General features: G+C 41.3%; 1 protein-coding gene and 1 long non-coding RNA gene across 2 annotated transcripts; one reads left to right on the top strand and one right to left on the bottom strand.

Annotated features, from left to right (window-relative positions):
* The first annotated feature begins 621 nt into the window (after positions 1-621).
* On the top strand, positions 622-3,518 carry LOC109872390 (growth/differentiation factor 15-like). Its single transcript, XM_020463600.2, has 2 exons — positions 622-956; positions 1,530-3,518. Exons 1-2 carry the CDS (start codon positions 635-637, stop codon positions 2,321-2,323), a joined length of 1,116 nt encoding a protein of 371 aa, XP_020319189.1. The 5' UTR covers positions 622-634; the 3' UTR covers positions 2,324-3,518.
* Positions 3,519-14,089: 10,571 nt separating this feature from the next.
* Positions 14,090-18,020, bottom strand: LOC109872160 (uncharacterized). The gene is made up of 3 exons (XR_002252414.2): positions 17,930-18,020; positions 17,255-17,577; positions 14,090-16,924 (listed from the first exon to the last, which is right to left on the bottom strand). It is a non-coding gene; the product is annotated as an uncharacterized LOC109872160 (long non-coding RNA).
* Positions 18,021-24,623: the final 6,603 nt, after the last annotated feature.

A 24,623-nucleotide genomic window follows, 5' to 3' on the forward strand; every position in this document is an offset into this window, starting at 1 on the left:
GTGCCTCGACACAATCCTGTCTCGGACCTCTACGGACAATTACTTCAACCACATGGCTTAGTTTTTGCTCTAACCTGTACTGTCAACTGTGGGACCTTATATAGACAGGGGTGTGCCTTTCCAAATGATGGCCAATCAATTGAATTTACCACAGTTGGATTCAAATCAAGTTGTAGAAACATCTCAAGGACGATCAATTGAAACAGGATGCACCTGAGCTCAATTTCGAGTCGCATAGCAAAGGGTCTGAATACTTATATAAATAAGGTATTTCAGTTTTTTATTTGTAATAAATTTGCAAAAAATATCTACAAACCCGTTTTCACTTTGTCATTATGGGGTATTGTATGTAGATTGATGAGGGAAAAATATATTTAATCAATTTTAGAATAAGGCTGTAACCTAACAAAATGTGGAGAAAGGGAAGGGGTCTGAATACTTTCCTAATGCACTGTATATACAAATACATATATATTTAAATCCTTTACATAATGATGACAATACATACAGTATAAGTGCGGAAGGAGTGCTCACCTGATAGTGGAGAGGTGTGGCCATGCAGGAGCTGTATAAATGAAAGCATGTCTGAAATTTCATTCATAACATTGACATCTCCTCTGAGAACAAACCTACCATGCCTAGCTCAGTCACACAGTGCTTTCTCTTCTCTTGGGTGGTCCTCATCTTCAGCCTCTGTCAGGGGGAGGGCCGACCCCGCCTGGGGCAGGAGGAGAACCAGAGGGCCTTGGTCTTGGAGTCAGTGAAGACAGGGATCCTGAGCTCCATGGGGATGGAAAGGGAGGCCAGGCCCAGGGAAATGGCTTCAGAAGAGGAGCTGATGAGGATGCATAGGCTCTACAGGGAAACACTGAGGCAGCTGAGAAGGAGCTCCAGTCAGGAGGGGGGAACCCAGCGTTCCCCAAGGAGGGCATCCACTGTGCTTCATCCAGCCACAGGTGGGTCCTTACTTAAAGATACATCGTTACTGTACTGGTTTCTAACACAATACAGGACCTGACTGTTGACATTCTAGCTTTAGATAGTGATCTGACTGCATGGAATTTAGCCTTTATGCAAAGTGTATTAATAACTTTGTATAAGGTGTGTACCTGTGTACCGAAACATTCTCCCACATTTGCGTCTTCGAGAAGAATTCAAATTCGCTTTTATGACAAAACTAACAAAAAGCATTCAAACACTTTTTTTTATTAATCTTAATGTACCTGTGAGTGTTTTCTGAAACCATATGTTGTGAGAATGAGTGAGTCATGCTCTGAGGAACAATTTTGTCTTAAAGGGGTTCATTTTTGTGTGCACTCCAACAAAAGCCTACCATTAACATTTGGTCTGGGCAAAGGCTTGATAGTAACACAGTACCTCTTCTCCAAAGCTTTTAAATCGTTTGACATCGTTTTCTTTTTTTGACAAGGCACATCCATTACCACTCTTAAAAGCACAACCTGTTCAAGCCATGACAGTAATTCTAAGTACTTGAGCATGTGTAACAACCCTCTTTTCACCTCTTTCAGTGGAGCCTCTCAAAGTGCTTTGGAGTGATGAGGAACATCCATCAGATATGCTTTGGTACAGAGCTGTATTCCACAAGAACCCACACATCAGGAAGGAGTTCACTTTGGCCCGGGCTGAGCTGAAGCTCTACAGACAGCTGTTGGATGGCTCTAAAGCTGCCGAGCCCACAATTAGGGATGAGGTTCATGTGAAGATCTATGAGACGAAACCACTGAACTCTTCTCTATTGATTCACACAGAGACCCTTGTTCAGACGGTCGCTGCAAGAACTGGTGATTTGACTTTGGACATCAGAACAGTGGTTGGTAAGTGGAGTGGGAGGTCGGACGGCCACTCTCTGGTTGTGGAAGTAGAACTGGCCTTAGAAGAGGGAACTGATCCCAAGAGGACCCCTCAGATGGTCCTGGAGGTAGACCTTGTAGAACCTAGATCAGCAGGCAGAAGGAGACGGACTCGCTCCAACAAAGAGGACAACTGTGACGAAGACGGTAGCTGCTGCCGAAAATCCATCAATGTGTCCTTCAAGGAGATTGGCTGGTCAGACTGGGTCGTGGCCCCCACTGGTTACAACATGCATTTCTGCGACGGCTCCTGTCCACACAACTACAAGCCAGCCAGCATGCACGCGCAGGCAAAGTCTCGTCTTCACCACATCAACAAGGGAGCAACACCTCACCCTTGTTGTGTGCCGGCAGCCTACGAGCCAGTGATCCTCATGCACTATGACAGTTGGGGAAAGTTGAAGCTCACACCCTTCAATGACTTGATTGTCAGCAAATGCCACTGTGCTTGAGTCCTTCAGGGCAAGCCCAGGCAAGGACAGAAAAAAGAGTCAGAACAAACCTTTTCCTTTAGTGCTACATATTGAAATAGAATGGATAATGTTTTCAAAGGATGTAAGAAAATAACATTTGTCATGCTCAATTAGTGACATTACTAATGTTCTTTTCAACAGCTAAGCAAACAAAAATACCCAACATTATCCATCACTTATGGATTTTGAGAGAAGTTACTGTGGAGCGATGACTGAAATGTACTATTTTATTTGGAAGATAAACTTTGTTAGTCTCATGTGGCCCATAATATCCTATTCTTCCAAGACTATGTACAAAATTATATTATTTATTGTAATTTATTTAACAGGGTCTAAAACTTATTTGTATTGTTTTGTAGTGTAGTTTTCAACGTTACACTATTTAGCTTGATCCTTACATCACTGTATTGTAAATATGTATTCAATTTAATGTAATACTATGTACAGTATTATTTCCAAACATTTTGGAAGTTTGTCCGGAAAAAAAACAACAATGTTGGATTGTTGTGCCTGAATGCGTATGCACACAAACTTTACAGTTTAACCCATGTGTTTAATTCCTTAGCAACAGTAAAATAACTTGAAATGATTGTGCTTTACGGAAAACCATCTAGATAATATTTCAAAAGTTAGGGTGTGCCGTGAAAGACGTAAAAGATATGATAGCCAATATCTTGCATCTGTAGCTTTGAACCATTTATACAGTGGCTTTGACCAAAGACTGAATGACCTGCGGGACAAATTAACTAAGTATTTGATTTTGCATGACAGTAAGAATAGCACACAGAACACATTACGACATGAATTGTAAACTCAGCACCGTGAACAGATATCATATCTCTAAACAATAAATACAATTTATTTTAATGTAATATAATGTGAAAGGCAATACTGTATCTCGATAACCACAATGAAATATTATAGAGATAAGTTCGGATAAATAAAGAGAGAACAAATAATGCCAAAGATAGTGTTTGATAATTATAAGCATCATATCTAATTTTTTATCAATGACAAAGATAACAAACAATAAACAGGCAGCGGGCAACATAACCTGATGGTTTTTCTATCAAACAACTTAATAAACAACACTCATTCAACAAAACAACTCAATATACAGTGGGGCAAAAAAGTATTTAGTCAGCCACCAATTGTGCAAGTTCTCCCACTTAAAAAGATGAGACAGGCCTGTAATTTTCATCATAGGTACACTTCAACTATGACAGACAAAATGAGAAAAAAAATCCAGAAAATCACATTGTAGGATTTTTAATGAATTTATTTGCAAATTATGGTGGAAAATAAGTATTTGGTCACCTACAAACAAGCAAGATTTCTGGCTCTCACAGACCTGTAACTTCTTCTTTAAGAGGCTCCTCTGTCCTCCACTCGTTACCTGTATTAATGGCACCTGTTTGAACTTGTTATCAGTATAAAAGACACCTGTCCACAACCTCAAACAGTCACACTCCAAACTCCACTATGGCCAAGACCAAAGAGCTGTCAAAGGAAACCAGAAACAAAATTGTAGACCTGCACCAGGCTGGGAAGACTGAATCTGCAATAGGTAAGCAGCTTGGTTTGAAGAAATCAACTGTGGGAGCAATTATTAGGAAATGGAAGACATACAAGACCACTGATAATCTCCCTTGATCTGGGGCTCCATGCAAGATCTCACCCCGTGGGGTCAAAATGATCACAAGAACGGTGAGCAAAAATCCCAGAACCACACGGGGGGACCTAGTGAATGACCTGCACAGAGCTGGGACCAAAGTAACAAAGCCTACCATCAGTAACACACTACGCCGCCAGGGACTCAAATCCTGCAGTGCCATACGTGTCCCCCTGCTTAAGCCAGTACATGTCCAGGCCCGTCTGAAGTTTGCTAGAGAGCATTTGGATGATCCAGAAGAAGATTGGGAGAATGTCATATGGTCAGATGAAACCAAAATATAACTTTTTGGTAAAAACTCAACTCGGCGTGTTTGGAAGACAAAGAATGCTGAGTTGCATCCAAAGAACACCATACCTACTGTGAAGCATGGGGGTGGAAACATAATGCGTTGGGGCTGTTTTTCTGCAAAGGGACCAGGATGACTGATCTGTGTATGAATGGGGCCATGTATTGTGAGATTTTGAGTGAAAACCTCCTTCCATCAGCAAGGGCATTGAAGATGAAACGTGGCTGGGTCTTTCAGCATGACAATGATCCCAAACACACCGCCCGGGCAACGAAGGAGTGGCTTCGTAAGAAGCATTTCAAGGTCCTGGAGTGGCCTAGCCAGTCTCCAGATCTCAACCCCATAGAAAATCTTTGGAGGGGGCTGTTGCCCAGCCCCAAAACATCAATTCTCTAGAGGAGATCTGTATGGAGGAATGGGCCAAAATACCAGCAACAGTGTGTGAAAACCTTGTGAAGACTTACAGAAAACGTTTGACCTCTGTCATTGCCAACAAAGGGTATATAACAAAGTATTGAGAAACTTTTGTTATTGACCAAATACTTATTTTCCACCATAATTTGCAAATAAATTCATTAAAAATCCTACAATGTGATTTTCTGGATTTTTTTTCTCATTTTGTCTGTCATAGTTGAAGTGTACCTATGATGAAAATTACAGACCTCTCTCATCTTTTTAAGTGGGAAAACTTGCACAATTGGTGGCTGACTAAATACTTTTTTGCCCCACTGTATAACACAATTGTTTCGGGATATAACCCAACATTTTGGTGTGTAGAAGGCCTATTTTGTAAATTGTGAGAGATTTTGATATGAAAGTCATAGGATAGCCCATTTCAAAATACATTTTACAGTGTATGTATACACAGATATGAATATAAACATTTACAAATACAGTATAAATGTGTATTTGCGTATGTTTATTAAAGTATTTTATATACCGATATAATTTCAAATTGTGTATTCTAAAGCATAAACATATTTTGGGAAGCATACAGCATTGGAGGCTCCTCAGAGGAGGGAGGGGAGGACCATCCTCCTCAGTGAATTTCATAAAAATAAAATAGCCAAACATGAAAAAAGTTGGCTATTTTAGATAAAACTATACTAAATATTCACGTCACCAAATAATTGATTAAAACACACGGTTTTGCAATGTCTACAGTAGCCTCAACAGCACTCTGTAGGGTAGCGCCATGGTGACAGCTAGTTTCCGTCCTCTGGGTACATTGACTTCAATACAAAACCTAGGAGGCTCATGGTTCTCACCCACTTCCATAGACTCACACAGTAATTATGACAACTTCCTGAGGACATCCTCCAACATATCAGAGCTCTAATATAGTGCTGAAAGCATAAGCTACAGCTAGCTAGCACTACAGTGCATAAAATGTGATGAGTAGTTGACTCAAAGAGAGAGAAATACAATATGTAAAGAGTTTTGAACAAATGTATTTATTTATAAATGAAGGAGAAGCAAGTGAGGGAGAGAGAGAATATTTCATATTTTGTTTTCACTTTCACTTTCTCTTGGCTAGAGAATGTAGCTAGCTTGTGTAGCCTACTCAAACATCCGGCTCAAACAGAAAGGGATGCTATGTTAGCTAGCTGGCATTAGCGATGTAGGCTGTGTGTAGCGATTAGTGGTTATGATATGAAGGTTTGGCTTGGAAAGGCTTTTCACCTGGTTACAGACAGCTGATGTGTTGTGCACTGAAATCCACAACGAAGGGAAAAGGTGAGAGGAGAGTGCGTAGATGCGAGAAAGAATTCTACAACGAGCAAAATTATCATGCTGTGATCAAGGGTGTATTCATTCCGCCGATTCAGTTGAAAAACTTTTCACAAATGGAAGCAAACAGAATTAAAATGGGGATAAACATACCTGAATTTGTACAATAGAGACTCTCATTTGCAACTGTTGGATTAATGATTACACCCTAGATGCAGGTAAATGTGCGCAAGGGGGTATTGAATATGTCACTGTCTGTCACCTTTTCTCTCCACCTACGTTATAAACGTTCGTTCTTAGTCTAGGTTTTAGAAACCTCATGATAGGCAGATGGAAAATGTGAGTATCATGTAGTAGCCTAAACCTATCGACGTTACATTGAGCTGGGTGAATGGAATATCAATGACACTCATCCAATATGCTGTAATAGAAATAAGGCTATGCTCATTAAAAAAAAAGTGTCCTCCCTCATTTTAAACGTCACTGACCACCAATGGCATACAGTACTATGTACTGATGTCACATGTCCATTACTTCAGTAGATTGATGAGGGGTGTGACATATCAAGTGTCCGGGAAATTGAATATAAGTAAGTCATCAATCTCCGGACATATACAAATATTGACAAATATTGCCGTCTTCATTTGGTAAAAGTACAGCTAATGTACACCAGGAAACTCCCCAAGTTCTTTGTTCATGCTTACTGAAAGTCCATCCTCTATTTCTCCACAGCCAAGACCTGATATTAACACCCTCAATCTTACGTTTTGAAAGGTCTTGTTACCACCCAATGTATACAATTTGCAGGGAATGAAAATCTGAATCAGTCTTCATCATTGTGCAAACTTGGGTGGGTGGCGTTGGATGTTGAGTGCGGTTATTCAGGAGGCAGTGTTATAACGGGCTTTGAAATTAAGCTGTTTTTAACATTCACTCTCTTTCAGATGTACTCACTGTGGCGTGATAAATCTGAAAGGTATCCCATCACAAACTACAGTACCAGTCAAAAGTTTGGACACACCTTCTCATTCAAGGGTTTTTCTTTATTTGTACTATTTTCTACATTGTAGAATAATAGTAAAGACATCAAAACTATGAATTAACACATATCTAATCCTGTAGTAACAAAAGTGTTAAATCAAAATATATTTTATATTTGAGATTCTTCAAAGTAGCATCCATTTGCCTTGATGACGGCTTTGCACACTCTTGGCATCCTCTAAACCAGCTTCATGAGGTTGTCACCTGGAATACATTTCAATTAGCAGGTGTGCCTTGTTAAAAGTTCATTTGTGGACATTTCTTTCCTTAATGCGTTTCAGCCAATCAGTTGTGTTGTGAAAAGGTAGAGTGGGTATTAAAAGGATAGCCCTATTTGGTAAAAGATCAAGTCAATATTATGGCAAGAACAGGTCAAATAGGCAAAGAGAAACAACAGTCCATCATTACTTTAAGACATGAAGGTCAGTCAATCCCAGAAAAGTTCAAGAACCTTGAAAGTTTCTTCAAGTGCAATCGCAAAAACCATTAAGCGCTATGATGAAACTGGCTCTCATGAGGACCGCCACAGGAATGGAAGACCCAGAGTTACCTCTGCTGCAGAGGATAAGTTAATTAGAATAACTGCATCTCAGATTGCAGCCCAAATAAATGCTTCACAGAGTTCAAGTAACAGACACATCTAAACATCAACTGTTCAGAGGAGGCTGTGTGAATCAGGCCTTCATGGTAGAATTGCTGCAAAGAAACCACTACTAAAGGACACCGATAAGAAGAAGAGAAACACAAGGAATCGATATTAGACCGGTGAAAATCTGTCCTTTGGTCTGTGTCTTTGTGAGACGAAGAGTAGGTGAACGAATGCTCTCTGCATGTGTGGTTCCCACTGTGAAGCATGGAGGAGGTGTCTGGTTTGCGATCAGTGGGACTATCATTTGTTTTTCAACAGGACAATGACCCAACACACCTCCAGGCTTTGTAAGGGCTATTTGACCAAGAAGGAAAATGAGGGAGTGCTGCATCAGATGACCTGGTCTCCACAATCCCCCGACCTCAACCAAATGGAGATGGTTTAGGATGAGTTGGAACGCAGAGTGAAGGAAAAGCAGCCAACAAATGCTCAGCATATATGGGAACTCCTTCAAGATTGTTGGAAAAGCATTCCAGGTGAAGCTGGTTGAGAAAATGTCAAGAGTGTGCAAAGCTGTCAAGGCAAAGGGTGGCTACTTCGAAGAAACACAAATATATTTTTGGGTTACTACATGATTCCATGTGTTATTTCATAGTTTCGATGTCTTCACTATTATTCTACAATGTAGAAATAGTTTTAAAAAATGAAGAATAACACTTGAATGAGTAGGTGTGTCCAAACTTTTGACTGGTACTGTAGGTCAAAGGGATTTTTGCTTCCTTTCTACGTGTCTCCTTTAAAACACCAATGAAACACTATACTACTCACACAAGGTTCACTGCTGGAACTTTTCCAACACACAAGGGAGACTCAATCTGAATGTTTTTGGGCCATTTCTTCAGTTTGAGTATCACATCCTCATTTTCAATGTTTTTGCGAGACATCATGTTTGAACAATCACACTGACTAGCTTCTCTTCGTCCCCAATGACCAAACGTAATTTCATTAATCAAGCATCCAAATATGCATTCTCTCAGTGCAGGAGGAATGTTATTTATTGTTCATCCCCAGACAACCCATCACCAGTCCTCTCAACAGATGACATCACTTCACACTATTTGATAACCTCATCAGATTCAAAAAGGGTATCCTCCTGTCTTTTTTTTCTATTTCAATTTTTTTTCTCTTTCTATTTTATGAGAAAGGAGAAGCTGAAATCAAAGCCATCAGTAACTCTCTATGTGGCTGTAAGTTATTTATGATGAGGGATACCTGGAGAAAATCTGACCTCTCTGAAAGGAAAATGGATGGCCCTCCCTTCAGTAATATATATTTTTACCTGACCCTCCCTGAACGATTGGAAAAAACAAGAAATCCTCCCCTATACCCAGAATAATAATTCAAATATAACGTGGATAGCAGAGAACATGCCTACCGTTTACCCTCACTCCTAGGACAGACCAGAGCCTTAGATATGCAGTTTAGAAACTGGTTTAGAATCTGATAAGCTAAATTAACAAACCAGGCATGCATAGCTCACTGCATGATACTCAAAACCAAAGACTGGCCAAACTCATATTTAAAAAAAATTACTAAGGCATTTTTAGTTTCATTACTATTTAATTCCAAGTAATTGTTTTTTACAATTTCATTTATACAACCTAAATGCAAACTGTATAGGCATGTTGTTGAAATGCTGGGTGCTTCTGCCAGCCTGTAGCATGTCACAAACACTTCACAATTAATTGTTTAAATGGCAGGCTATACAGCAGTGTTGTGTTTAAGACAACCTAAAGCGAGACTGATTCGAGACCAAGACCAGAGCAAATCGAGTCCAATTCAAGACCATGATTGTAATTTTATCAAATCACTACCATAATAAGAGTTCAAAATATCCAGTATTTCTGTGTTCATATTTCAGAAAAACACATGGATTCTTTAGATATTCAGAACAGTAATAAAAATGCATGCTGAGGGGAAAATAGAGCCACTCTACAAAATATTACTAACCCAAACACAGTGGGGAACAATGGGCCTTCTACGCCTTCAGAGAAGGGCTTGGGATTTATAAAATAATAATAATAATAATATTTTCAATGATGTTCTGATTTCATCTCTTCAGTTTTTGTTGGAAATTAAAGGGTTAACACTGAAGAGAAAAGGATTTTCTTTGCTGGTCTCTGGGGAGATAAATCGAGTTAGCTAATTCAGCCATTGGCTAGGCCATCAGAAGCTAAATAAAGGCATCTGCCATTCAACTGTATAAGGGCAACATTTTGGGGTGACAGTGGAATCATCCATCTGCTAACCATGTGTATGTGACAAATACAATTTGATTTGATTTGATTTGATTTGATCATCTTTAGACTTAAATGGAAGGGACCATTTTTACAAAAACGTAACTTCTGCCTTCTTGATCTAACTAGCTGGCGGCTTGTAGGCTAGATTGCAGCGGCTGCAGCAGGTGTTATCAAAGAGGATATCGGTTCTAATTTGTTAGCTTCTCCCTTTACAAGAATAACTTTCAACAAGAAGTTCAGTTTCAAGTTATCATCATCTGGTGAATGAAACTGGGTTTTTTATTGGAGCACGCTAGCTGTTGTTAACCATCTCTTCGAAAATAACTTGTATGTGAAACATTGTTGCATTTAAAGTGGAACTGACAGCATTTTAGCTAAATTAAATCTTATTAAAATCTGTTCATTTCCACCCCCAGGAGGAATATGGCACTTAAAAATAAAGAAATCTGACAAGCGACCACTTAGATACAGTGGTGGAAAAAATACCCAATTGTCATACTTGATTAAAAGTACAGATACCTTAATAGAAAATGACTCAAGTAAAAGTGAAAGTCAACCAGTAGAGTACTTGTGTAAAAGTCTAAAAGTATTTGGTTTTAAATATACTTATGTATGAAAATAACATTTAATTGCTAAAATGTACTTAAGTATCAAAAGTAAAATTAAAAGTATAAATCATTTCAAATTCCTTATATTAAGCAAACCAGACAGCACAATTCTCTTGTTTTTTATTGACAGATAGCCTGGGGCACACTCCAACACTCAGACATAATTTACAAACAAAGCATTTGTGTTTAGTGAATCCGCCAGATCAGGTAGTAGGGAAAACCAGGTATGTTCTCTTGATAAGTGCTTGAATTGGACAATTTCCCTGTCCTGCTAAGCATGTAAAATGTAACAAGTACTTTTGGGTGTCAGGCAAACTGTATGGAGTAAAAAGTACAACCTTTTCTTTAGGAATGTAGTGAAGTAAAAGTTGTCAAAAATATAAATAGCAAAGTAAAGTAAAGCAACTACTTCAGTAGTACATGAAAGTATTTTTACTTTAGTACTTTACACCACTGCTTAGATATGGTAATTTCCAGTTTTTCATTTTTTTTATAGAATGTTTGGGAATTACGTATACTAAGCCATTTGTGAAAATTCTCTAGCACTATAGAGTGGGAAAACGGAGTGGGAAAACGGAGTGGGAAAACGGCCGTGCGAAAGTGGCCGTTACACTACAGTAAATAAAACATCTGTCTTGTCCAGGACCGGAGTCTTCACAGACCGGTGTGCTATAGCCGATCAGAGCGACAGTAGGCCTTTATACAAACAAGCCATTTGCCACACGGGCCTGCCATCATTCACTCTGAACTGGACTGTGTGTTTACAGGCAGTAGGGCCTGTCATCATTCACTTTGAACTGGACTGTGTGTTTACAGGCAGTAGGGCCTGTCATCATTCACTTTGAACTGGACTGTGTGTTTACAGGCAGTAGGGCCTGTCATCATTCACTTTGAACTGGACTGTGTGTTTACAGGCAGTAGGGCCTGTCATCATTCACTTTGAACTGGACTGTGTGTTTACAGGCAGTGGGGCCTGTCATCATTCACTTTGAACTGGACTGTGTGTTTACAGGCAGTAGGGCCTGTCATCATTCACTTTGAACTGGACTGTGTGTTTACAGGCAGTTGCAACAGCGTGACTTTAGATCATTAGAATGCATTCGCCAAAAGCCACAAAATAGACCAGAATGGATTTCTGATAATATGTAAACACCACAGAAGTTCTCTTACATATGGGAACTTTACAGTCTTATTAATGTAACAACCATGAAAAGGTAGACTCTCTCCCTCAGTTATGCACATCAACAAGATGGGGAATTGTAGGCTCCTCGTCCTTTGAGTTTTCCTATAGATTTAGATTTTCACTCTCAAAAGATCACTTAAATGTTTTATTTTTTTAAAACACATTTGATGGTTTAAGTCCACAACAATGCCACATCCACAAACCACATCAATCTGATTGGGTGGGCCTGTCAGGGCCCGGCTCCCCAGTGGGTGGGCCTCTGTCCACCCAGGCCCATCCATGTCTACGCCCCTGATGCAAACAGTACATGATGTTAATTGAGCATCAAAAACAGCCAACTGACCAACACTTTGGACTAAACTTTTTAAATACCTGGTTTGCATACCCATTGTTGCCTTAGTTAGCATTTACTGGCTGACATCATAAGTTGAAACGTTTTTCCTACCCTACCGGCTGCCGATGTCATTCTTCTGTGAGCTGCTCCATGCCAACACCAGCTGAGAGCTGAACACTCCTGCTGCCTGCAGATGATATTCAGCTGAAACTAGGTTGTTTGTGGCGAGCATATTTCACATGCTTTGCGATTGTGTAGGCTACTTTGTGCATGGTTTCCCTGTTGTACTACATAATTGATAAGTCGTATGCCTCCACTACACTACTTCGATATGCTTCAGTAGGGATTAAGAAGTGAGTATACTGTATGCAATGCCCACTGAAAAAACACAATCAAATCCCTTCATTGATACCACAAAACAAAAACAGACAAATAAAGCTTTTTACTCCAATTTGGCGACCCTCATAAAATCCGACATAGCACAAGTATTCCAAAGTATTATGTGAAAACAAGCATAGAAAACAGCATTGGCATTAATTTAACACATTTAAAAAACAAGGCTAGTATTATATTGTAATTATTTAGGTGACAACCTGGTTGATTAAAAAGATTGGGTTGTTAACACATTTGTTTTTTATATTAATACATGTGGGACACAAAAAAAGGCAGTGTAGAACAACACCATCATGCACCAACACCATCATGCACCAACACCATCATCCCCCAACACCATCATGCACCAACACCATCATGCACCAACACCATCATGCACCAACACCATCATGCACCAACACCATCATGCACCAACACCATCATGCACCAACACCATCATGCACCAACACCATCATGCACCAACACCATCATCCCCCAACACCATCATGCACCAACACCATCATGCACCAACACCATCATGCACCAACACCATCATGCACCAACACCATCATGCACCAACACCATCATGCACCAACACCATCACGCACCAACACCATCATGCACCAACACCATCATCCCCCAACACCATCATCCCCCAACACCATCATGCACCAACACCATCATGCACCAACACCATCATGCACCAACACCATCATGCACCAACACCATCATGCACCAACACCATCACGCACCAACACCATCATGCACCAACACCATCATGCACCAACACCATCATCCCCCAACACCATCATGCACCAACACCATCATGCACCAACACCATCATGCACCAACACCATCATGCACCAACACCATCATGCACCAACACCATCATGCACCAACACCATCATGCACCAACACCATCATGCACCAACACCATCATCCCCCAACACCATCATGCACCAACACCATCATGCACCAACACCATCATGCACCAACACCATCATGCACCAACACCATCATGCACCAACACCATCATCCCCCAACACCATCATGCACCAACACCATCATGCACCAACACCATCATGCACCAACACCATCATGCACCAACACCATCATCCCCCAACACCATCATGCACCAACACCATCATGCACCAACACCATCATGCACCAACACCATCATGCACCAACACCATCATCCCCCAACACCATCATGCACCAACACCATCATGCACCAACACCATCATGCACCAACACCATCATCCCCCAACACCATCATGCACCAACACCATCATCCCCCAACACCATCATGCACCAACACCATCATGCACCAACACCATCATGCACCAACACCATCATGCACCAACACCATCATCCCCCAACACCATCATGCACCAACACCATCATGCACCAACACCATCATGCACCAACACCATCATGCACCAACACCATCATCCCCCAACACCATCATGCACCAACACCATCATGCACCAACACCATCATCCCCCAACACCATCATGCACCAACACCATCATGCACCAACACCATCATCCCCCAACACCATCATGCACCAACACCATCATGCACCAACACCATCATCCCCCAACACCATCATGCACCAACACCATCATGCACCAACACCATCATGCACCAACACCATCATGCACCAACACCATCACGCACCAACACCATCATCCCCCAACACCATCATCCCCCAAAAATGTATTTTCCTATGAACGAAGTGTCTTTTCACACAAATTAAGCCACACAATAACACACAACATCTGCTGAAATTCTGTTTGTACATATTTGCATGAATTGAGTGTGAGATTGTTGGGTTTATACCTGCATATACCCTCCACTACACCACTGGACCTTTGTGTTTTTACAAAAAGTGCAGTCTCCTACATGAGTTCACTGGTATTACGGTTGCTGTCCTTTCAGAATCACAAACCTGTCACACACTGAAGGCCTATAGGTTCACCACTGTACTAACCTGTCACACACTGAAGGCCTATAGGTTCACCAGTGTGCAAACATGTCTATAATAGATAAGGATGTTAAGATATTAATGTGTATATATTTGGCCAAGCGAAGTGGTTTTATGCCCTGACAGAATCAGGGTTGCCAGGTCTGGCTAAAATTTCTAGCCCAATGACCTCGGAAAACCCGCCCACAAGGCCTGAAAACTAGCACAAATAATTTTTTGCAGCAAAAGAGGACTTGCCACATTTATCCAATAAACACTTTTTCCACTTTTTTTAATGTTATCAATTGAATTAAGAAGGAATATTGACTTTATTTTTTACGACAGACTAAAAAGCTCAATTAGTTTTTCCATCAAAATAATAATTATTGCGAGTTTAAGAACATATCACAAGAGAAAAGATAAATCTCCCTTATTAAACTCTCCCGATAATTTTCCCTCAATAGATTATTTTGATTATGATTATGATTAAGCAAGAAAGCCCAAGGAGGTGTGGTACATGGCCAATTTACCATGGCTAATGACTGTTCTTAGGACATATCCCTTAGTCGTAGTATATTGACCATATACCACAAAGAACAGCCCTTAGCCATGGTATATTGGCCATACCTCCTTGGGCTTTATTGCTTAATCATAGCATTCAAAACAAGTTGTCATTCCACATCTGATATACCATGGCTTTCAACCAATCAGCATTCAGGGCTCAAACCACCCAGTTTATAATTGTAGCATGTGCATAACTATAGATAAATCCGAAAGGAGAGTTTAAGTGATGAAGGTTGGACAGAGCATCTCAATCTCTGCGCAAGAAACACTTGGATGAACTTAAAAAAACAAATGTTAGGCTATTTTCTGTCAATTGTGCCGTCATTTTGTGCCAGATGTTAAGACTGCAAACTATTATAAATGGTCTATTTGCTATTTATAAATGGTCTACTGACTAAAATCTGGGTTTATAACTGCAACTAAACTTTGCAGTGGTTTACTGAGATAGATGCAGGTAGTCTATAGCCCATGATAGGCCAACATGCCAACATATCATTTCTGGGAAAAGTCCACAATGAAACTGACATTAAAGAATGCAGTTTACTTTAAACCACCTCTGAGCAAACTTATCTAAACAGTTCTAGTGCCCCTAAAGTCGTTGTCCAAAGCTTTGTTGCTGTTCTAGTGTGGTAATATGTGTTTTATGGAAAAGGTGTGCCTCCATAATGACCAACCTAAATAGCCTACCTACAACTGGTAAACAGTGGTCACAAAGTGCACTGGTGCTGCTCTGCCTCCGTGACTCAGCTGCAGCACTCTCTCAAAGCACACACGCACCCCTTCGGCCCTCTCCCTCTCCCACATTCACATGCTCACTCACTGACTCACTCTCTCAGTTACAGCCTGCTCACTGCCTGATAGTCAGAGGCAGCAGGTCACAGTGAAATATATGTATATATTTTTAAGAGAAATGCCATGGCGGTCGTGGTGCAATTTAGAAGTACCGCCAAAAATCTGGCACCCGCGACCAATACATTTTCACCCGCAACATTGTTTTTAAAGTTGACTAATTTTGGCCAAAAAAACCTAAATTGCAACACTGGACTGAATGGAAGCTGGTAATTAGGAGTTTTTTTACTCCATTGGTCTAGGCAACTATTTATGAGTCCCCACTGTCCGAGACCGAGTCAAGACCGAGTCCAAATGTATCATACACTGAGACAACACCGAGACACTCAATATGTGGGCTCCAGACCGTTCTCGAGACCTGTCAACAAGACTGCTATACAGTGCCTTCAGAAAGTATTCACACCCCTTGACTTTTCCACATTGTGTTTTGTTACAGCCTCAATTTAAAATGGAGAAGACTTTTTGTCATTGGCCTACACACAATACCCCATAATGGGCCCCATACTGGGGGGGAAGAATCGCCTCCTGAAGTGGCAGTGTACACAGCACAGCCAATCTTTTAGGCAACACACCCCTCTGGGTAACAATTGGGTACATTTCGACTTCTCCCTAACTACAGAGTGAAAAAGTTCACTGTAAAAATGTTTTACATTTTGGGCTAAACTGCTACTTATATTTAAATTTGCCCCAAAAAGTTGTTGCACTGTGCCGAACCTAGCAGGCACTGACTAAAATATGTACAATAACATAATAACATACTTTTTAGTCTGTAAAACAAAGCAAAAGATTCTAATTAAGACAAATGTTTTTGTCAATATGGCCAAGTTTCCTTCAGAGGTGGATAAAACATACAGTCACCAGAACATATTGGCTCCTTTGATTCCTCTTCCTGTCCTACAAAAATATGACTGTTTGGATTTGAATAGGGTCATCTTTATGGCTGTAACTATAGAACATCTGGCATTATATAAATATCTTCCTCAGGAGGCAGTATGGCCAGGCTACAGGACATGTCGTTGCTGTAAATTGCATCATCGGGTAAATCACACTGCAGATATACGTCCTCAGGTTCAGCGGGTGACCTGGAGAGACAGGTAGACAGATGGGCCAACATCAGAACATGCTTTCCCGCACAGTTACACCACAACAAACATGGCCTATGTGTGCTCACTGTCGTGTGGTCAACATTTGTCAACTCTGTTAAAAGTCCATTGTTGAGTCATTGAGACACAGTCGGATTAATACCATTCAAAAGTTAAAATAAAAGAGGCATGAAGTCTTGGAAATGAACAGTTTGCAAAAGGCAAAACAAACTCTGATTTCCCTCAATATAATGACCTAATCAACTTTCAACTTCCAGTGTACTTTGTTTGAACATTTCAACCCAAACTAATCATCATCATGTAACCTACCTTTTCATGTTGATGATTGTCTTGTTGGAGTCAGTGAAGTTCTCGTAGATAGGGCTATGATCAGCGGGTGGTGGTCGGACCATGGCCGTGTATTGGGAACCCTCAAGCTGACGTGTGTTGACCTCTGTGCTCTTGAGTTGATCTAACTGCCACATATTCCTACATTTACTGCGCTTGGTATAGATCAGCGCAATCACTACTCCCAGAACTATGAAGAACAGAGGAAGACCCACAGCATATCCCACAGAAAAACCTAAAGAAGCTGGGTCTAGGCAGTCTGTGGTAGAGTTTGCACGGAGACAAGTTGTATTAGACATCATGACCTGTGAATGAAAAAATGCATTATTGGATGACAGCAGTTTGGGATGTTGAAATGAAGGGTAGCCTACTATGCATAAACAGTCTGGTATTTAAGGCATTCAATAAATGATGTCATTAACTAAACCTAACTAACCAAACCCAGGTCACCATTGCAAAATAATGCAAGAACCTATGAGCTAAATAAAGGATTCATTAAAATTGAAATCAACAACATATTGATCAATAAGAAATATATTAATACAATGCATATCCTAAGAACATTTTCCAGATTCCAGTATTGTTTGAATAGCCCCCAGATAGCACCCATGAAATACAGAAGATCAGTAGGTCAGAACCAATACAAATGTGTTTTACCAGGCCTTGGTGAGACGAACAGAGTGGTCCAGTTGGTCTATGAGTGAGAGACCATGAAGTTGTTGACTGAACTTCCAAGTTCCCTTTTTTCTATGTTGAAAAAGTGGAACTTAGCAAAAATGAAAGTCACATCAAGATTTCCTGTAAAAGCCTCATTACCTCATAGAGAAATAGAACACACTGCACGGAAGACACAAGTTTGGGACTTTCATTTCTTTACTGTACATGATTGCTGAATTGTTCACTGTTCAAACAGCAATTGTTTTACAGTATAGTTTAACTCACTCATATGAACTGATAAGCAATGAATCAGTGTGCAATTATGTTTCGAAACACTCCTATCCAGAACACATTTGACATATGTTTTTATGTCCATAGCCTACAAAATGTGATGTAATTTCCACCAGCAAATTATTTCTGTGAAATGAGATTATAGCTGCGAGGTGTTTGTGATAATCACAAACACAACGTTTTTTTTCCAGCTAAAAACCTGTTTTTGCTTTGTCATTATGGGTTATTGTGTGTAGATTTATGAGTTTATCAATTTTAGAATAAGCCTGTAACGTAACAAAATGTGGATAAAGTCAAGGGGTCTGAAAACTTTCCAAATGCACTGTATTTCCTGCTGAAGTGGCATTGGAGAAGCCTTGCAAAGGAAGTACAGACCACAAACACAGCTTCATCAGTTTCCAGAACCATGTTTCCAGTAAGGCTGTGTGATATGCAAATTCAGTATCTTAGCAGGTGTCTATCATACACAAAACAGAAATGACAGAAATATCAGTCTGGAAGAACAAACTGGTCTCTCGCCAGATTCATAACAATAGAAGACAACAGGGTTTTCTACCACATGCTGTTATCAGTTCCCAATTTAACATGTTTACCACAGAAATCATTAAATAGCAACAATGTGAAATCAAATCTGGGCCCCACATTAGACGGACTGTCCATACAATTAAGACAACAGAATCAAATCAAAGTTTATTTGTCACGTGCGTCAAATACAACAGATGTAGACCTTACAGTGAAATGCTTACTTACAGGCTCTAACCAATGGTGTGGGGGAAAAAAATGTGTGTGTGTGTGTGTGTGTGTGTGTGTGTGTGTGTGTGTGTGTGTGTGTGTGTGTGTGTGTGTGTGTGTGTGTGTAGGTAAGTAAAGAAATAAAACAACAGTGAAAAGACATTTGAAAAAAGAGTAGCAAGGTTATATACAGACACCTGTTAGTCAGGCTTATTGAGGTAGTATGTACATGTAGGTATGGTTAAAATGATTATGCATATATGAACAGAGAGTAGCAGAAGCGTAAAAAGAGGGGTTGGCGGGTGGTGGAACACAATGCATATAGCCCGGTTAGCCAATGTGCGGGAGCACTGGTTGGTCGGGCCAATTGAGGTAGTATGTACATGAATGTATAGTTAAAGTGACTATGCATTTAAGATAAACAGAGAGTAGCAGCAGCGTAAAAGAGGGGTTGGGGGGGCACACAATGCAGATAATCCGGGTAACCATTTGGTTACCTGTTCAGGAGTCTTATGGCTTGGGGGTAAAAACTGTTGAGAAGCCTTTTTGCACAACAGAGTAGTGAAAACAATTCTTTAGATATACCTCCCCCTGCTGTCAGTTACTGCCTTGAGCATGAGTTACCATGAATATCTCAATCCCACAAAATGTGAAATACCTTATCTATCCACCATCAATATATCCATCTACCTATCTAAAGATATTTTATCACATATTTATACATCCATTTTTCAGAAGTTTCACTTTTTTGGGGCATAGCATTGGCACAGCAAATATTGTCTGCCATCACCAATGTTTTGAGGGAAGGGGCTGGGGGGGGGGATCTAAAGTGAAATGGAGATGAAGTCGGGGTCAGGGACAAAGTTATCTCTATTTAAATCTAATTGAAAAGCTACGGAACCATTTGAGTTATTTTTGTCTCTATGAACAGGGAAGCCTGTGGTTACATGTCTCTATGTAAAGGGAAGCCTGTGGTTACATGTCTCTATGTACAGGGAAGCCTGTGGTTACATGTCTCTATGTACAGGGAAGCCTGTGGTTACATGTCTCTATGTACAGGGAAGCCTGTGGTTAAATGTCTCTATGTACAGGGAAGCCTGTGATTACATGTCTCTATGAACAGGGAAGCCTGTGGTTACATGTCTCTATGAACAGGGAAGCCTGTGATTACATGTCTCTATGTACAGGGAAGCCTGTGGTTACATGTCTCTATGTACAGGGAAGCCTGTGATTACATGTCTCTATGAACAGGGAAGCCTGTGATTACATGTCTCTATGTACAGGGAAGCCTGTGGTTACATGTCTCTATGTACAGGGAAGCCTGTGGTTACATGTCTCTATGAACAGGGAAGCCTGTGGTTAAATGTCTCTATGTACAGGGAAGCCTGTGGTTACATGTCTCTATGTACAGGGAAGCCTGTGGTTACATGTCTCTATGTACAGGGAAGCCTGTGATTACATGTCTCTATGAACAGGGAAGCCTGTGGTTACATGTCTCTATGAACAGGGAAGCCTGTGATTACATGTCTCTATGTACAGGGAAGCCTGTGGTTACATGTCTCTATGTACAGGGAAGCCTGTGATTACATGTCTCTATGAACAGGGAAGCCTGTGATTACATGTCTCTATGTACAGGGAAGCCTGTGGTTACATGTCTCTATGTACAGGGAAGCCTGTGGTTACATGTCTCTATGAACAGGGAAGCCTGTGGTTAAATGTCTCTATGTACAGGGAAGCCTGTGGTTACATGTCTCTATGTACAGGGAAGCCTGTGGTTACATGTCTCTATGTACAGGGAAGCCTGTGGTTACATGTCTCTATCTACAGGGAAGCCTGTGATTACATGTCTCTATGAACAGGGAAGCCTGTGGTCACATGTCTCTATGTACAGGGAAGCCTGTGATTACATGTCTCTATGTACAGGGAAGCCTGTGGTTACATGTCTCTATGTACAGGGAAGCCTGTGGTTACATGTCTCTATGTACAGGGAAGCCTGTGGTTACATGTCTCTATGTACTGGGAAGCCTGTGGTTACATGTCTCTATGTACAGGGAAGCCTGTGGTTACATGTCTCTATGTACAGGGAAGCCTGTGATTACATGTCTCTATGAACAGGGAAGCCTGTGATTACATGTCTCTATGTACAGGGAAGCCTGTGGTTACATGTCTCTATGTACAGGGAAGCCTGTGGTTACATGTCTCTATGTACAGGGAAGCCTGTGGTTACATGTCTCTATGTACAGGGAAGCCTGTGGTTACATGTCTCTATGTACAGGGAAGCCTGTGGTTACATGTCTCTATGTACAGGGAAGCCTGTGGTTACATGTCTCTATGTACAGGGAAGCCTGTGGTTACATGTCTCTATGTACAGGGAAGCCTGTGGTTACATGTCTCTATGTACAGGAAAGCCTGTGGTTACATGTCTTTATGAACAGGGAAGCCTGTGGTTACATGTCTCTATGTACAGGGAAGCCTGTGGTTACATGTCTCTATGTACAGGGAAGCCTGTGGTTACATGTCTCTATGTACAGGGAAGCCTGTGGTTACATGTCTCTATGTACAGGGAAGCCTGTGATTACATGTCTCTATGAACAGGGAAGCCTGTGGTCACATGTCTCTATGTACAGGGAAGCCTGTGATTACATGTCTCTATGTACAGGGAAGCCTGTGGTTACATGTCTCTATGTACAGGGAAGCCTGTGGTTACATGTCTCTATGTACAGGGAAGCCTGTGGTTACGTGTCTCTATGTACAGGGAAGCCTGTGGTTACATGTCTCTATGTACAGGGAAGCCTGTGATTACATGTCTCTATGAACAGGGAAGCCTGTGGTCACATGTCTCTATGTACAGGGAAGCCTGTGGTTACATGTCTCTATGTACAGGGAAGCCTGTGGTTACATGTCTCTATGTACAGGGAAGCCTGTGGTTACATGTCTCTATGTACAGGGAAGCCTGTGGTTACATGTCTCTATGTACTGGGAAGCCTGTGGTTACATGTCTCTATGTACAGGGAAGCCTGTGGTTACATGTCTCTATGTACAGGGAAGCCTGTGGTTACATGTCTCTATGTACAGGGAAGCCTGTGATTACATGTCTCTATGTACAGGGAAGCCTGTGATTACATGTCTCTATGTACAGGGAAGCCTGTGGTTACATGTCTCTATGTACAGGGAAGCCTGTGGTTACATGTCTCTATGTACAGGGCAGCCTGTGATTACATGTCTCTATGTACAGGGAAGCCTGTGGTTACATGTCTCTATGTACAGGGAAGCCTGTGATTACATGTCTCTATGTACAGGGAAGCCTGTGATTACATGTCTCTATGTACAGGGAAGCCTGTGGTTACATGTCTCTATGTACAGGGAAGCCTGTGGTTACATGTCTCTATGTACAGGGAAGCCTGTGATTACATGTCTCTATCTACAGGGAAGCCTGTGATTACATGTCTCTATGTACAGGGAAGCCTGTGATTACATTTCTCTATGTACAGGGAAGCCTGTGGTTACATGTCTCTATGTACAGGGAAGCCTGTGATTACATGTCTCTATGTACAGGGAAGCCTGTGATTACATGTCTCTATGTACAGGGAAGCCTGTGGTTACATGTCTCTATGTACAGGGAAGCCTGTGGTTACATGTCTCTATGTACAGGGAAGCCTGTGGTTACATGTCTCTATGTACAGGGAAGCCTGTGGTTGCATGTCTCTATGTACAGGGAAGCCTGTGATTACATGTCTCTATGTACAGGGAAGCCTGTGATTACATGTCTCTATGTACAGGGAAGCCTGTGATTACATGTCTCTATGTACAGGGAAGCCTGTGGTTACATGTCTCTATGTACAGGGAAGCCTGTGGTTACATGTCTCTATGTACAGGGAAGCCTGTGGTTACATGTCTCTATGAACAGGGAAGCATGTGGTTACATGTCTCTATGAACAGGGAAGCCTGTGATTACATGTCTCTATGTACAGGGAAGCCTGTGGTTACATGTCTCTATGTACAGGGAAGCCAGTGATTACATGTCTCTATGAACAGGGAAGCCTGTGATTACATGTCTCTATGTACAGGGAAAGCCTGTGATTACATGTCTCTATCTACAGGGAAGCCTGTGATTACATTTCTCTATGTACAGGGAAGCCTGTGATTACATGTCTCTATGTACAGGGAAGCCTGTGATTAAATTTCTCTATGTACAGGGAAGCCTGTGGTTACATGTCTCTATGTACAGGGAAGCCTGTGATTACATGTCTCTATGTACAGGGAAGCCTGTGATTACATGTCTCTATGAACAGGGAAGCCTGTGGTCACATGTCTCTATGTACAGGGAAGCCTGTGATTACATGTCTCTATGTACAGGGAAGCCTGTGGTTACATGTCTCTATGTACAGGGAAGCCTGTGGTTACATGTCTTTATGAACAGGGAAGCCTGTGGTTACATGTCTCTATGTACAGGGAAGCATGTGGTTACATGTCTTTATGAACAGGGAAGCCTGTGATTACATTTCTCTATGTACAGGGAAGCCTGTGATTACATGTCTCTATGTACAGGGAAGCCTGTGATTAAATTTCTCTATGTACAAGGAAGCCTGTGGTTACATGTCTCTATGTACAGGGAAGCCTGTGATTACATGTCTCTATGTACAGGGAAGCCTGTGATTACATGTCTCTATGTACAGGGAAGCCTGTGGTTACATGTCTCTATGTACAGGGAAGCCTGTGGTTACATGTCTCTATGTACAGGGAAGCCTGTGGTTGCATGTCTCTATGTACAGGGAAGCCTGTGATTACATGTCTCTATGTACAGGGAAGCCTGTGATTACATGTCTCTATGTACAGGGAAGCCTGTGGTTACATTCTCTATGTACAGGGAAGCCTGTGGTTACATGTCTCTATGTACAGGGAAGCCTGTGGTTGCATGTCTCTATGTACAGGGAAGCCTGTGATTACATGTCTCTATGTACAGGGAAGCCTGTGATTACATGTCTCTATGTACAGGGAAGCCTGTGATTACATGTCTCTATGTACAGGGAAGCCTGTGGTTACATGTCTCTATGTACAGGGAAGCCTGTGGTTACATGTCTCTATGTACAGGGTTGCCTGTGGTACATGTCTCTATGAACAGGGAAGCCTGTGGTTACATGTCTCTATGAACAGGGAAGCCTGTGATTACATGTCTCTATGTACAGGGAAGCCTGTGGTTACATGTCTCTATGTACAGGGAAGCCTGTGGTTACATGTCTCTATGTACAGGGAAGCCTGTGGTTACATGTCTCTATGTACAGGGAAGCCTGTGGTTACATGTCTCTATGTACAGGGAAGCCTGTGGTTGCATGTCTCTATGTACAGGGAAGCCTGTGATTACATGTCTCTATGTACAGGGAAGCCTGTGATTACATGTCTCTATGTACAGGGAAGCCTGTGATTACATGTCTCTATGTACAGGGAAGCCTTTGGTTACATGTCTCTATGTACAGGGAAGCCTGTGGTTACATGTCTCTATGTACAGGGAAGCCTGTGTTACATGTCTCTATGAACAGGGAAGCCTGTGGTTACATGTCTCTATAACAGGGAAGCCTGTGATTACATGTCTCTATGTACAGGGAAGCCTGTGGTTACATGTCTCTATGTACAGGGGAAGCCTGTGATTACATGTCTCTATGAACAGGGAAGC

Source organism: Oncorhynchus kisutch, linkage group LG27, assembly GCF_002021735.2.
Source record: "Oncorhynchus kisutch isolate 150728-3 linkage group LG27, Okis_V2, whole genome shotgun sequence".
Taxonomy (NCBI): Eukaryota; Metazoa; Chordata; class Actinopteri; order Salmoniformes; family Salmonidae; genus Oncorhynchus; species Oncorhynchus kisutch.